The sequence below is a fragment of the Anastrepha ludens genome, chromosome 2, assembly GCF_028408465.1.
Source record: "Anastrepha ludens isolate Willacy chromosome 2, idAnaLude1.1, whole genome shotgun sequence".
Taxonomy (NCBI): Eukaryota; Metazoa; Arthropoda; class Insecta; order Diptera; family Tephritidae; genus Anastrepha; species Anastrepha ludens.
In genome coordinates, this window is record NC_071498.1 from 179,457,103 (window position 1) to 179,473,001 (window position 15,899).

The window sequence follows — 15,899 nt, forward strand, 5'->3', positions numbered from 1 at the left end:
AGTGTTGCCACTGATGCTTATGCTGCAAGTCATGTCGCATTTACGAACACAGCCCCAATTAAATCTCTTCAAGAAGGTAATTAGTAACTGTAGAACTCTAGTTGGTGTACTAAGAGGGCGCGGCCTAGTTACTGCCATGCTTACAAGCTAAATCTAACTTTAACGATGCTTGCAGGAAATGTAATGAGCCGGGCACAAGAGAAACACTGGAGCGTCTTTTATGCTGGTGTCCGGCTCTCTCGAAATCTAAACTATGCTACCTGGGTGCTCCTCAGTTTTGAAAGACTAGCATCTATGCTTAAACTGGGGCTGGAGCGATTCGTAAAATTCACGATCGCGCATTTTGAGTGATACATATTTTCGCTAAAGAAAAAAAAAGACTGATCTGGTATTTGGCTATGGACCAAAAAGGTCTCTGTGTGGCTTCGGCCAGCCAGTAAATAATCGCCAAAATATTTGGCAGGGCTTCTTTGAAGTGCAGGACATTCACAGAGGAGGTGTTATACGGACTGAATTTCTTCTTCATCCCCCCAACTCTTGCAGAAGTCATTGTGAGGTACACCCACTCTACTGGCTAGGGTGCCAATAGCGCAGTGACCCGTTATAGCACCTGTGAGGGTAGTTGGGATTTGATCTGTTTAGGCCAAGCAGACATTTTGCCCTTTTTAGATTCAATCTTGGCCAGAGCGCCAGAGGGTCTCCCCTGCAGTTAATAGTCAAAGACCACCTTCTATTGGTTTCCGCGATAAAGAACACCATAACTCAAAACAAAAAGAACAAAAAAACATAAAGTTGAATAAAAAAGTTTTTCTTTGAATTATGTCGCTCTTGCAGGTAATGAGCGATATGTGCATACATACAAGAGTCGTTTGAAAACTCCGTGCAAAGCCAAAGAGATGGCAGTACTGAATTATGCTGCGCCCGTCTAGTCGCCTGGCACTAGTGATACGCAGTGGACAAAACTCCAGACCTGTCAATTTACTACCATCAACTACACCGACGAGGTCCACGGTAAAACACAACGGCAACTACAGAACCGTACAGTATATATACCGACGGTAAACGACATTTATCGGGAGGCTCTCACCACCTTCCTAAACTCCCCACCCCCGAAAGCCCTCTCCCTCTGAATCGAACCTGCCGAAACAGCACGTTTCCTAGGCCTTCCGTTAGCGATTCGTTACTACACTGCACTGGCAGGGCTTGAGTGTCTATTACTGCTTTTACAAACTCTCGCCTCTGAATGCTGCAATATCATCTATTACAGATTAAGAGTTTCAGATGATTCGTGGGATCCGTGTCACTCGGACATAAATACGTTTTGCATATTGAAGCTGATTAAACTATTGAAGCTGATTATTTAGAGTTGACCCCAACAAAAACCTTGATCAAAAAGCTCCCGGAACAATCACTAAGTGACGGTCTAAATCAACTGATTGGAGTTTTGCTTTTTTGTTAGGTCGCCACATCTGTGATTAATATTCCTACCAGAATTTTATTTTTGAGTTAATCTACCTCCGCACTTGTTTTCGATTTTCAGGGCATTATAGTCATTGATTTGGGCTTGCGCCGTGTTTCTGCCAAGTTGGTGCCAAAGGACCTGCAAAATGAGCGCGTTAATGTAACCAAAGACATGATTTCCAAGGCTGATTCCCATAAAACATTCATGAATGAACCCAGACCAAAACAACCACGTCTTATAGGAACTCATCGCGGTGTTATCGGACAGGTAATATTTTTTAGCTCTTTTTTGACTGTAACAAAATTCGGAAGGTGTGGCCAGTATCAGATAGTTAATCGGCTCTCAGCGAATTTGAAAAAATTAGCTGATTGGCTTACTGCAGTTGGCCCAAACCGCTCAAACTGCCCAAACTGCCAAACTGGCTTTGAAATCACTAAGCTCGATTTTAATAGAAGTGCTAATAGAATCAACTTTTGGTCGCACCCTCCTTGTTTCCGAAGGGCAATTGAGGCTATTGCTTAGGATGTTGGATAATCTCGATTTGATGCGGATGGTGGTAGTATGCAAACGCATTGGGTTATACCACAATATTTGGCGAGAGGTAGAGGTTTCTTGTATACCATCGCCCAGTTCATGGCCAAGCAGGAGGGTTGAGTGACAGAGAGGGAATCTTGCTACATCGGTGCGCTCCTAAGCATTAAGATTTGATTAGTGGCGGCAGTTTGAAGTTTGAGAAGTATTTGGAGCTGCGTAGGATTACTCCTGTGACGATAGATTGGGGGTGGGGTACGGTACACTAGACAGGGCTAGTTTACTGGGGCGGCAGCCCTTGGTCGGGAAAAGCCCGACTCATTCCGGTAACGTAAAACCGGCTGCCATGGGAATGAATGTCCCCGACATACTAAACATATGTCCGGCATGTGAAGGCACCCCGCACGACACTAACCACCTTTTCACATGCCCAATCAAACCTACTCACATAACACCACTCTCCTTTTGGACCCAACCTGTCGAAACAGCAAGTTTCCTGGGCCTACTGTTAGATGAACTAGACGAAGACGGCCGGTGATTTACACTACAATGACAGGGTAAAGTTACTGCTACAGCAACAACAGCAACAGTAACAAGGAATTTCATTGGAATTTTTTTAATAATGGTTCCCAAGCTCAGAACATAACCAGATTCTTGGCAAACAATTGCTTATTAACTTGAAAGGAAAAGAGAAAAGCATGCGTAGGCATAGTGAGAGCTGTAAAGTGTACAATTCAAGAAGAGCTGAAGGACGAATAAGTTTCTATATATAACTACCGATATATGTACATACATTTCTAAAAATTTTTCCACTCCTAAACGCTTGTAAAAAATACCAAAAAAAAAGGTGTTAATTTTCCGCCTGAGAACATACACACATGCAACTTGTAACTTTTAGCAAGAATTATGGCATCCTGCCTATTTTAATACCTGTGTAGTAATGCGCAGCTTGGCCTATAGTGACCAGTAGCGTAGATAGGAGGGGAGGCACATGCCATGAGTCCACGAAATAATAAAAAAAAGAAAAAATAAATAAATAATTGGTGCTTACACTTCTGTTAGGTGTTGGTCGATCTCCTTTTCCGCTATTAGAAAAAAATTTTTTCATTTTGGTGTTTCACGGAGATTCGAACCTACGTACTCCGGATGGTACTCATACATCAACCCATTCGGTTATGGCGGCCGTTTATTGTTATTACACTCATAAAATAAAATTTCACTACAAACGCGCCCAACCCTTATTTCAAAATCCTGTCGACGCCTTTGTTAGTAAGTATGGTTGTCCTGGCAACAACTTTCGCAAAAGCATATGACCACAACAAACGTATCCGCCTTGAACACCACTTCCTATGGCGCTTCAGTGCGAAATCACAGTCATTCGATTTAAGTTGTCGTTCAAGTCAAGTGGAAGAAGACACTAACAAAAAAGAATTTGTATAAATTCCAACATGGCCTCTGAAGATTCATGGGTATTGGACTCGTTGGTGTGTTTCTTGCATGGACCTGTTTGGAATGCGCCACTGCAGACATTTATAGAAGAAAAGTCCTTAGGTATTTGTAGTGGAATATAAAAATTTTAGTAATTTTTTTTCTGTTTTTTTGAAAATTTTAATCATGTACAATTCCCATTTGCAGTTTTCGATCCCAATATGCAAATCGCTGAAGATAGTCCCGATATTGTGGCCATACACAATGAGTACAAAAATCTGGTTGACTACATGTTGGGCAGTTTTATGGAGGAAATGCAAATTACGCCCGAACAATTTGAGACGGCTTGCTTGGAGGGTCGAAATCCGGATAATCATTTACATTTTCATCAGGGACTCTTTCAGCAGGTGAATACGTAATTGTTGGACTTGCTGTAGCAGTTATCCTTTTTCTTATTCTTTAATTTTTTTATTGCGTCTTTTTTTCATGGCTTTGCAGATCTGGGCGGCCAATGATATAAAAATGTTCATACGCATGATGACCCAACGGAATGTCGAGTTGCAATTGCAGGCATTGGATCTTATAGAGAAAAATCAATTGGCATTGCTGCAGGAAAGCGACCTGGTTGATAACGCCAGTCCTACGGAGAGTAGTTGCTCACATTGGTTGGTTGTGCTTGTTTTTGTTTTTGTGTTTTCCAAATGCTTTTACTCGCATTGATGTCACGTAATTTGTATAAAATTGCAAATTTTCAGCGAAAAATATGGCGAAGCCGTCGAGGATTTCATAGCGAAGTCCATTGAGAAAGAACTCGAGAGCCCCGAAGCAGCAGTAACTCCGGAGCCGGAAAGCATAGACGCAGCTGTAAATGATAAATTTGAGCGGCTTAATTTATTCTTTGAGAACCAGAAGGTACTTTCTAAAACGCATTTGTATTTTTGAAGTGAAACTTCTTAGGCGTCGATGGACGAGCGAGAATGGAAAGTAAAATTTCAAGGCCATGCAACGTTTTGGGCATTTTCGTTCCGCGAGAGAGAAAAAAGATATAACGTGGAGGAAAAGGAGAGAGAGAAAAAAGATATAACCAATTTTTTTGGCGTTTGTTTTTGGTGCCTATTTTTTGGCGCTTATTTCCGTTTATGGGCTAGTGCTTCTTTGTACTGTAAAGTGCTATCCATTCCGGTGTCGGGTTTATTGGTATTGCTTTGCGGTAATTTGTGCAGTTGCTGCGGTCCTGGAATCGCTGCGTTTGTGCGGCTGATAAATGCTCGGAGTAGTGCGTGTTTTTGCCACGGTTTGTGTCCGGCGTTTATCTACACCGGTCGACCCTTATCCGTTTTTTGTAAATTTTGTCTATTTGTATTCTCTGCAAATGTTGTGAATTTATTTAGATATATATTCTCTCTCTCTCTCTCTCTCTCTCTTTCATTCTCTCTCGGGTATCTTCTTTGTCTGCCTTGAAAGTTTCACTTCTGTTATGTGTACTACTCTACGTGCACTTTTTTTTACATCAAACGCACCACTGCATTAGGGATTTGTTCACGCAACGGTTATTTGTTTAGTTTAAGGGAAACGGGATACATTCCAATATTCCAATGCCAATATTAGCGGTAATTGTTGATTTCGGGATTTGAGTTGCCTCTAATATAATTTGGGATCCCGAAATTAGTCCCGAACATAACTTTCTTAAATTCAGTAAAAATTTAATAAGTCCACTACTTTTTTTTGTACAAACTAATAATGCTTTAACGTGGGGATTTAACAAATGTTTAAATATTAATTATTCTTCCCCGAAAATGGTAGATAAATACTCGTAATAGGCCTCTTCGATTCGCCAAGCCTTAGACAAGTGGCGAATAGATGAACCAACTGGAAAAGAGCTGCCGAAAATTGCATTTGTTTGGAAACACTTACTGAATATTAGTAAGACCGCGTTCACATAGGGAAACATTTTTTGCTTTATTTCATTACTTGTGATGCCCGTGCTCTGTCAACAACCGTTGGATTCTCGTTCTTCTCAATGCTGCTCTTGGTTGTATACTAAAAACCAACAATTTCCAGGTGTGTGAACACGATGGGCAACACCAAAAGACAGCAACAAAATTTGCTCTGTATGAATGCGGTTTAATGAAGCTGCAACCATACTCGCTAGCGGCGAGTCTTTCTCGATAACTTTTTTGTTGCTTTCATATGCAAATTTTTCGTCAAGCGAGCAGAGAAGTGGCAAATCGAAGGCGCTTAACACGTTGAGCGCGACTCCGGTGCCTGGGGACTCCCGTCTTTTTGTGGGACCGACAGTATTAAATGTAACCTTCGGCCGGTGTAGGCGAATTGGCTGGTGCGTGACAACCATTCGGAATTTAGAGAGAACGTATGTTCGAATCTCGGTGAAACACCAAAATTAAGAAGAAGTTTTTTCTAATAGCGGTCGCCCCTCGGCAGGCAATGACAAACCTCCGAGTGTACTTCTGCCATGAAAAATATCCGCCATTCGGAGTCGGCTTGAAACTGTAGGTATGTCCGCTTGTGGAACAATATGAAGACGCACGCCACAAATAGGAGGAGGAGCTCGGCCAAACACCCAAAACGGGTGTACGCGCCAATTATAACCTAAATGAATGTAGTCAAATATACTTTTAATGAACTTTATTGAAGCATTCTAAGCAAAAGTGTGGCTGGAATTTACACCTGTAAGAAAATGTAACTACTTTTTTTGTTGAATTTTATGCTTTCTTAGTCCCAAATAATCTTGAATTTGCATCATAACAACCAGAATAATATTTCCGAACTTAATGGATGTCTCCTTACTTTTTCTGTAATTTATGAACAATTTTTTCTTACAGACGTGGAATTTATTCATCTACTCGCCGGGTGGGTCCATTTACCAATTGTTTCCCAAAATTCCTGAAGTCCCTGATATTTTTTTTTCGGTTACTTTTTGAAAGAGGAACAGGGAATTGATCGCTGATATCCTATTATTGCATACTAGAGAGCGATCGCTTTCTGCCGGCCGAGGGAAAAGGTCAGAAATATCGACGCCGCCCTCAACGTGTTAATATTAATTTGATGCAAAAGAGCAAATCCAAAGAATTTTTAAAGCAGCAAGCAGTTTTATAAATAACCCAAGATTACGGTATTAAGTTTAAATCTCCCCCAAAATGTAAAATTTTTCCAAAACAAAAAAAAATTCTCTTAAATCTTTAAGCTAATTTTTAGTTAGTCAGCAATTCGAGAATTTAAAATGTGGCTGAAGAGACGATCCCGTACCTTCTGTGTCACTGCCCTGTTCTATCCAGACGTAGTCTCGCCATTTTAGGTAGATAATCCTTAATGAATTGGAAGATCTCGGCTCTGTCGGAGTTAAGGATCTTACAGTACACACCGATTTTAGGAGGGTTAGGAGAAAGCCCCCTACATGGCATCACAATGGGCCATGAGCCTGGGTGTGTCCCACAGTGGACAACGGCTTCAACCTAATCTAACATAAAATGTGGTTGTAGAAAAGGCAAAATACTGAACGTTGCGTCTTTTACACGTAAAACCAGCCAAAGTAAAAAACAATTTTGCAAGAATTTTTCGTAAATTTTTTAGAACTGGAAACTGCCATGTGACAAAAAGGGAAAACTTTGCAATACGATTTAAATCCAAATCTAAAATTCCAGTTCTATAGTTTAACTCCAACAAGTGAATCCGAATTTTTTCGGTACTTAAGAAATTCTTAATCCCGAAATCTCGGGATTAACATCTTTAAAACATTTGTTTAGCAAACTGTTTAAAATGCCAAGAGGAGCCGATTTAGCCATGCCCTTCTGTTTGTATGTCCTTGTTTCGGGATGATGCAGGCCAAAAATTTAGATATTTAAAGAAGCTTGGTGCCTATGCGGGTCTTGGCTCAAGGTATGTCGATACGAGCATTGAAAATAAGAAAACTAGGGAGCTAAAAACGCCTAACTTTCATATATGCGTTATGGTGACGGTAATTTTCAAAGTAGCCAAGAAAGTAATGTCTGTATCCAAGAATGCTTACATGGAAATAAATACGATTAGAACCAAATTTTTTAAAATGGGTGAGTCACTAATTTCGCGAAAATAAAGAAATGCGTCTTGCTACGAATTTTATTTATTTTTTAAAGCTTGCATGATAATAAAATTATTAGTAAACTCAAACAACCGCAGCGCCAGCAGCAGAGGCTTTCAGCTGGCTGGTGATGTGTGTTGCATCAGATACGACGGATGAGGTTGGTGTCCTTAGAAATGTGTAAATTTTTGTATGTTATCTTCAGTGGCATCTTTTAAAAGTTCAAGAGGATCTCTGTTGTTGAAGTCGTGATGTCTTTGAGATGCAAGTTCTGGGCAGGCTACCAGTAAGTGATGCATACTGGCTGTGGCTTGGCAGAAGGGGCAGGTGGTGGATGTATTACCCTTTAATAGGTGTGCGCTAGTAATTATGGTATGCCCAATACGGAGTCGTGTGTATGGGGTAATGTGGGTGGTGGGTACCGATGATGGATGGGCAGGTTTTGTACGTTTGGGGTTAACGAATAATGGTGTTTACAATATGATCATTCACGAAGTAACTTTGTTTGCCTCTGTTCATGAACAAGTCGGTATATGTCGCTGGGTAGGATGACTTCGGATGTGATTGTTAGTGTAACGGATATGTTCTTGGCATTTGTATCTGCCAGTGTATTACCCTCGATGGAAAATTAGTATGTTTTTAATACAATCGATGATTTTGCTTGATCTGTTGTTAGAAAGTAAAACGTGTGCTGGGTGTGTAAAGCTAAGTTTTTACGGAACCTATTTACTTTTATGCGGCCGCCGTAGCCGAATGGGTTGGTGCGTGAGTACCATTCGGGAGTGCGTAGGTTCGAATCTCCGTGTATGAAAGAACAAAGTTATAGAAACAGTTTTTTCCAATAGCGGCAATAGAGGCAAACCTCCGAATGTATTTCTGCCATGAAAAAGCTCCTCATAAAGAAATTTGCCGTTCGGAGTCCGCTTAAAACTGTAAGCCCCTCTATTTGTGGAAGATCAAGACGCACGCCACAAATAGGAGGAGCTCGGCAAAGCACCTAACAGAAGTGTTCGCGCCAGTTATTAATTAATTTATTATCTTTCTCTTCGTCTTTCCTGTCTCTGCTTTTCACAGGTCGATCCCGAAGATGTTGTGTCGAGACAGGAGTATCTTCGTCAGCAACGTGATAAAATAATTGAAATTAAGAAAAAGACACGCGTCAAACAGCTGCTCGATACGGTGGCACGAAAAAGTGCTACTGATTTGGTATCCACTGGTCGTCCATCTTCAGCCCAAGCGGCACAGAAATTACTGGAAAACGGTGGAAAAACAACTGAGCTGCTAGAGAAGGAGAAAGGTGCTGAAGGCCAAGGTGGAGATGAGACACAAAGTTCGGCGTTGCAGTTGCGTAAGACTTTGGCTAAACGTTTGCGCGCCGAAGTGGTGGAACATCAGTAGGCAAGTCACCCGAAAGTTGCAATGTAGCAGAGCTTTTACTATTACTTACACTTGAATGCAATAAATACATATATAAATAAGCCTAATTTAAAAATAATAAATAAATAATTTAAAACTAATTTTTTTTTGGGAGATAAAATACTTATACAGGGTTTTTTAATAGGGATGGCTTATCTTCGAAATGTCATTTGTGCATATTTAGTGTTTTACGATATGCGGTAATGAAGCAAGTGCACTTGCGAAATGTTTTTTTTTGCCTACGCCAGTGAGGGTGGAGAGATCAAAAGAGAAAACAAATGTGAGATACTTCACATGATTTGAATGAATCGATTCTAAGCCATTATCTGGAATAAGATCTTTCTTATATGACAACAAAGATATGCGTGTAGACGTATAACGGGTTTACTTACAAGATCCCATTGGCCCATGAAGCCTCGTTCTTGCGCTACACCCTTACAATATTACATTAACTCACGCCAAGATGCCTCTTGACTGTTCGAGGAGCCGATACTGTGTTAGAAGAGCTTAGGAATAATATCATGGGGACCGAAAAGTAATGTCGTTTCTGCGCATGCCAATTCTTCTTTCCCGTTTATGAGTTCATTGTGTAGTTGGAAGACATTTCAAAATTAAGGAGACTTATTTAGTAGTGAAAACTTAAACCTTAAATCATCTTTCGTCATTTAGAGTGAAATGGCTAACCAAATACCAGAAGCGAATCATATCCGCCATCGCATGTTTTATGAGTTTTAAAAGAGTAGTAACGCAACAGTTGCTACCAAAAACATTTGCTATGTTTATCCAAGTGCTTTAGATGTTTGTAAATCCCAAATGTGGTTTTCTAAGTTCAGAGCCGATAATTTCGATCTTTCCGACTCACACCGATCAGGAAGGCCAACAACTTTAGGTGATGACGTATAAAGGGCGGAAATGGAAGCAAATACGTGTCAGTTAATCGAGGAACTGTAAAATACTCTTTTAACTAACCTTGGTCGACCATCCAAAAATTGCAAACAAAATGCTGAAACAAAGAGAGCAGGTGGGTGTGTTCCGCCAGGCAGGTCACTCGCAAATACCTTTACGAGAAATTAAAATTGATGAAATGTAATAGGCATCAAAGTCTGATTATCCCCAAATATGCCTACTTGTTGTTGTTGTTTTAACAGTAATAGAAGTCCCGTCAGTGTAGGGTATATCACCGGTCGTCTTCGTCTGACTCATCTAAACGTAGGCCCAGCAAACATGCTGTTTCGACGGGTTGGGTCTAGAGGGAGAGGGGTGTTAGATGAGTAGGTTTTAGAGGGCATGTGAAAAGGTGGTTGGTGTCGTGTCGGGATATCTTCACATGCCCGACATATTTTTGGTATGTCGGGGTCAATTCTGGATAAGTAGGAGTTTAACCTGCTACAGTATCCAGAACGTAGTTATGCCAGTGTTACGCGTGTCTCACGGGGAAGCTGGAGTTCTTCATCTGCAATAGGTGGTGGTTGGTGACGGTTTCCCGATGAATGTCGTTATTGAATGTCTAAATACTGTCTGGTCCAGTAGATTTCTGTCATTTTTGTCCTGGATCTCGTTGCCATAGTTTAAATGGTGTCTCCTGACGTGCCTAGGAGGCGGCTCTGGCTCAAGCAGGTGTCTGCAAGGGTGAAACAGTAGCGCCCCAGCAGGAACTGCTTGATGAACAGTGTATTGTGCTCCATTACAGGAAGTATTTGTGCCTCATTGTGAAGGTGTTGGATAGGGGACATCAGGAGGCAACCGCCCGCTGTCCGAATGACAGTATTTTGGTATGTCTGTAGCTTTATCCACTGCGTGTCACTAGTTCCGGGCACCAGACAGGTGCAGCATAGTTTAGAACCGGCCGACCAATTGCCTTACATGTCGATAGCAACAGTTCTTTGTATTTGCCCCAAGTGCTGCCGGCAAGCGACTTGAGGACCTTGTTGCAATTGCGGTTGTATGCGCTGAGAAGGAGAGCAAACTGTCAAAGGTTACACTCAAAATTTTGGGATTGTTTACCGTCGGAATTGGTGTGTCATCGACTTTTACCTTGAGGGACAGTTTGCCCAGGTCATAAAGAGAGTCGCCGTGGATTTAGCGGGGGAAAGTTGGAGATTTCTCGCAGTGAAAAAGCGAGAAGGCCTAATTGTCTTCATCAAGGCTGTTCTTCATTAATGTTGTGAGGCTCTGGAACTTAATTCCTGAATCTTTCAAGGTTGTGATCAGTAAGAGTAACGACAAAAAGGTAATACACGATTACTTTAATTATATTTAATGAGTGTAATTAAATTGTTGCCGCCTAGCCGAATGGGTTGGTGCGTGACTACCATTCAGAATTTAAGAAACACTGCTGCTTTTGTTCGAAATTGAGCAGTTTTGGTACGAATTTTGCGGTCACCCGTCTCATGCCCAAATCATTGAAAAAAAAAAATCGAATAGTACGAGCCAAACCATATGTCTAGGTCCTCAGCAACTTCTCTAACGGTGATTCGACGATTGGCCAATACCATTTTCTTCACTTCATCAATTTTTTCGTCTGTTGTTGAAGTGCTTGGGTGTCCGGCTTTCGGCGACGATTTTCGTCCTTCACATCTTCTCGGCCTTCTGAGAACATTTTGTATCACCGGTAAACGTTACTTTGGTCCAAAGTAGCTTCTCCGTATGCCACAGTCAACATTCGGAATGCATCCGCACACTTAATTTCCTTTTTCACACAAAATTTTATACTTTATTTGATCCTTCTTTTTAAATAGGTAAAAATCGAAGATCGCGCCGAAACACGTGCAAGCAAAGCCGCTGCCAACAATTAACTGAACATTCAAAATGGCCCAATTCGTCGGCATGAGTGAGAGACTGGAGTACCAACATATCGCCACGAAAAAATCAAAATTCGCGATACTTTTGAAATGTTGACAGAGCAGCTCAGATGATGTCCTATTACTTCTATCCACGAAAAACAATTAGATGGTATTAAAGAGGTAATCTTTCATGGATGTAGCAGTGTGAAATTCTTACTACATCTTTAAAGAAAATTCAGGTTCTCAAATAAAGCTTGTACAATAGAATATAGGGAAGCAATCATACGATCTCTAACTGGTGTAGATTATAAGTAGAATGGAAGGTCTCTGATTCAATTTAAACGTGCACGAATCCAAACCAATGAAATCAACTGCAATGGAACACAACATTTTCCTGAGAAAATTTCTCCTCCTGAAAATTATCAGCGAAAAACATACTTATTTTCAGCGTTGTAAAAAATGTTATAAACAGGGTATATGGAGGGAAGCATCATATTGCATGCCAAAACCTGCACAGTGCAGGCTGCACTGTGTCCTACACCGTGTTCTAAACCACAATTTGAAACATGGCAAATCGAAAATAATGTGTAATACTTATAAAACTATAATACAATACATTTTTTTGACATTTATTTATTTTTATTTGATTTTCAAGGCGAATCTATTGAAGGTGATGTTCGTAAATCAGCTGATTTGTTTTTTTCTGTCGCTGTGTCCATGTGGCTGCCAGCACAGAATAAAGCAAGGTGCATTGATTTTTTCCTTTCTACTTTTCCAATACTTTGCCGTGACAATTAAACGTACAAACCATTGTTGTTGGTCTAGTGTCACCACCTTTAATAAATGCGCCTTGATTATTTTGTGTGAAACTCCCAAAATACTTCGTGGCACACAAAAAAATGCTTATTTGGCTCATTAAACCTGTGTTAATCAAAACTAAATTTATTTAAGCTTCTTGTCTTCGTCTTCTTCTTCCTGATTGGCGCGATAACCGCTTACGCGATTTTGGCCGAGCTTAACAAAGCGCGTCAGTCGTTTCTTTCTCGTTCTAACCGGCGCCATTTAGAAACACCAAATGAAACCAAGTCCTCCCCCTGATCTTGCCTTCCTCTTCCGCTGCTACCAACAGCTGGTACCGCATCGAATACTTTCAAAGCCGGACTGTTTGTATCCATTCGGACGACATGACCCACCCCAACTTAGCCCCTGGATTTTTATTCACTACGTCTATGTCGTCGTAAAGCTCATACAGTTCATTGTTCCAAAGTCTGTGATACTCGCCATGTGCAGAGGTCCAAAAATCTTCCCTAGAATTTTTCTTTCTTTTTCTTTCAAACACTTCAAAGGACGCCTCATCGAATGTTGCCATCGTCCACGCTTCTGCGCCATACGTTAGGACATGCATGATGAGAGCCTTGTAGAGTGTTAATTTTGTTCGTCGAGAGAGGACTTTACAACACAATTGACTACTTAGTCCAAAGTAGCACTTGTTGGCAAGAGAGATTGTCCGTTGGATTTCACGGCTGACATTATTATAGATGGTTCCTGGGTAAACGAAGTATTCTTACAACCTCGAAATCATAACTGTCAACAGTAACGTGGGTGCCAAAGCAGAAAGAGTACAACTATACTTCTAATATTCCAAAAATTACAAGAACAAAGAGTGTTAATTTTCGAACTTCACTTGCCCCTACTGTCTGTCAATGTATTAAGGTATTAGGGTATCTTTTAAGCACAAAAAAACAGTAATATTATTATTATTATTATTAAATTTATACTTTACAAATTTTTTTATAAATTATATTTTGGAGGGTCGGTTACTGGACCATTTTGCCTCGCAAGCGTGTCCATATTTCGTGCAGCAGATTGTGTTTTTGGAAGGGTCGCTTAGTATCTTAATCGTATCTTCCTTGTTGCATTCTAGAATTGTAGATAGATTGCTGCTGTGGCTCGAAATGGGGCAGTCCTTTAAAATGTGTTCTATGCTAAGAAGTGTATCACACCGCCTGCATTCTCCTGGGGTTACACGGCTGTAGTAGCGCTCAGATATAAATCTTGTTCTGGCTATTGTGATGAATTTTTCGCGTGAGTGATCTTTGTGGTAGTTTGGTCGTTCGCATTTAAAAGTTGTGGGTCCTTAAGAAACAGGTTGACGATACCCACAAGCTATCTCTTAATGTTCTGAGATACGATCTATGGAAGTTTGTCATGACAGTGGTTAAGCAAGGAGTCTCCACTACGAGTGGGATGTTAAAAGTGTGTTTCGCAGATTTGTCCGCTAGCTCATTGCCTCTTATTCCCTTATGACCTGGTATCCGTATTAGTTTATATTCGTTCTGTCCATTTATTCTTCTCATTACATAACGGTGTGCTTCACGGCTTCTATTTATTAGCGATTTTAACACACTCAAGCTGTCCGAGAATATAACGGCCCGCTTGTTGGTTTTGGCTGCGTAGTGAACGGCAAAATTAATTGCTGCTAGTTTGGCGTTGAAAATACCAGCGTTTGGTGGAAGAAGGGCTTGATGGATTGTTTGGACGGTTCCGTCCATCCGTTGTTCTACAACAGCGTAAGACGATAATTCTTCGAGTACAGAGCCATCGGTATAATAAAAGACTTTGACTGGCCGGCTTACGGCTAGTTATGCGTTTCCAAAAGTCATTATGTAGATGATACGACCATTCATTTTCACACTGCACTGGTTTTCACCTGTTTTGTACTACTATACATTTTAACCGAAGAGGAAGAGTGTGGTAGATTTGTAAGTAAATAACTAACACTAAGCACCAAAGGAAATCACTAGTTTTGTTTAATCACAACGGAAGAGCGAAAGTAACACGCGGCGATTGCCTGAACTAGAATGTCCAAAAAAACAATAATAATTTGAAGAACAGCCTATCCGCTTAAGTACAAATTATTATACTTTTATTGAAAAACCATATTGCATTTATTGTTTTAAAATTTTAATAATCTAAAATACTTTTTAGTCATAAATGTCCTCATCTTTTACCAAAATAAACAAATATTTAGAAGCTTTATATGAACGCTTTGGTTTTTATTTGTGTGTTTGGCATTACAGCTTTTCGATTTTCTTTTAACAAGTAGAAGTACTACGGAATATTTATTTGTTGTTTTTGTTTCTTTTTTAATTTAAAGGCTAGGCCTAGAAAAAAATTAATTTTTCTAATACATAGAGTGTTTTTGAGCGACAAATACTTATTTCTTATTTCTCTCTTAATTATCAAAGTTCTCTTGCGTGTTAAAAATTTATATTGAATAATTTATTATGGCTTCTCTAATTTTAAGTTGTGTTTTTAATAAAATTTTTAGTAAGTTACATTTGTATGTATGAATGCACGTTACGCATGTTGCACATGATGACTAGTTTAATGGATTAGTATTTATTAAAAAATATATCTCTTCACATAAATCGCTTTAACATGAATAGGGAGAGGGAAAGATGAAGCACAATTTTATTGCGAAAAATATATATATTTTCTTTTTGGTTAAGCGTACATTATCTGGTAAGTATTTATGCATGTAAATATTGCGTATCCTCTGGTCACAAATAAAATTCCAAAAGCTAAATCAACTCAGCCGCTTTGCGCCAAAGCTCGCCTGTGCCAACAGCGGCTAAGTTAATTTTATATAAAATAAGCAAAAATTGAAAATTTCGCGCGACTACCAAAATTAATATTCTCCATTTCGTTTCTAAAAAGTATCATGTATCTCTATTAACTCTACACCGAACGAGGAGGCGCAGCTCCGCATTTCAGCACTAAGCCGGTATGCGATCACGCAAATATGACATAATAGCGTCTGTGCCCTTAGCAAGCACTTGATGGCGCGGCTGCCGGAAGGGATTGCCAATCAATTCCAGTGTGCTGAGCGTTGTAAGCAAAGGAAAAAGGAGACAAAAACAATTAATGAAGTTTCTACAAAAGTTGCGTAGCCAATTTTACTTACACAATGTGTTTGAGGTTTCCAAGTACGGGTGGCACTTGCTCAATGTTGTTGTTGCGCAAATCCAAAATTGCAAGCCGCTTCAAAGCACCCAATCCTGTTGGTGAGGCATCGATATGCTTGATACGATTGTCGCTGGCCAGGAGAATTTCTAGATTTTGCGTTTGATAAAGGCAGCTGGGTAAATGTTCGAAACTGTAATGGAAGAAAAATATGAAATTTTATTTATTACTTTTA

At 40.1% G+C, this 15,899-nt stretch overlaps 2 protein-coding genes across 5 annotated transcripts in view; one reads left to right on the plus strand and one right to left on the minus strand.

The window, feature by feature from the left end:
• Nucleotides 1-1,389: 1,389 nt before the first annotated feature.
• On the plus strand, nucleotides 1,390-8,974 carry LOC128860730 (cilia- and flagella-associated protein 36). Of its 2 annotated transcripts, none has more exons than XM_054098441.1 (5): nucleotides 1,390-1,729; nucleotides 3,629-3,828; nucleotides 3,920-4,086; nucleotides 4,177-4,333; nucleotides 8,574-8,974. In XM_054098441.1, the coding sequence occupies exons 2-5, from the start codon at nucleotides 3,643-3,645 to the stop codon at nucleotides 8,895-8,897; spliced, it is 834 nt and encodes a 277-aa protein (XP_053954416.1). In that variant the 5' UTR covers nucleotides 1,390-1,729; nucleotides 3,629-3,642; the 3' UTR covers nucleotides 8,898-8,974. The 2 variants fall into 2 exon arrangements, with proteins under 2 accessions (XP_053954416.1, XP_053954406.1); XM_054098431.1 differs by lacking the exon at nucleotides 1,390-1,729 and adding an exon at nucleotides 3,320-3,544.
• Nucleotides 8,975-15,170: 6,196 nt separating this feature from the next.
• LOC128855958 (leucine-rich repeat-containing protein 40) overlaps nucleotides 15,171-15,899 on the minus strand; it is a 49,835-nt gene continuing 49,106 nt past the window's right edge. For all 3 annotated transcript variants that reach the window (XM_054091238.1, XM_054091241.1, XM_054091240.1), the window contains 2 exons: nucleotides 15,666-15,857; nucleotides 15,171-15,583 (listed from right to left, as the gene is read on the minus strand). In XM_054091238.1, the coding sequence (XP_053947213.1) occupies nucleotides 15,478-15,583; nucleotides 15,666-15,857 (298 nt within the window). In that variant the 3' untranslated portion in view covers nucleotides 15,171-15,477. The remainder of the gene's footprint in view (nucleotides 15,584-15,665; nucleotides 15,858-15,899) is intronic.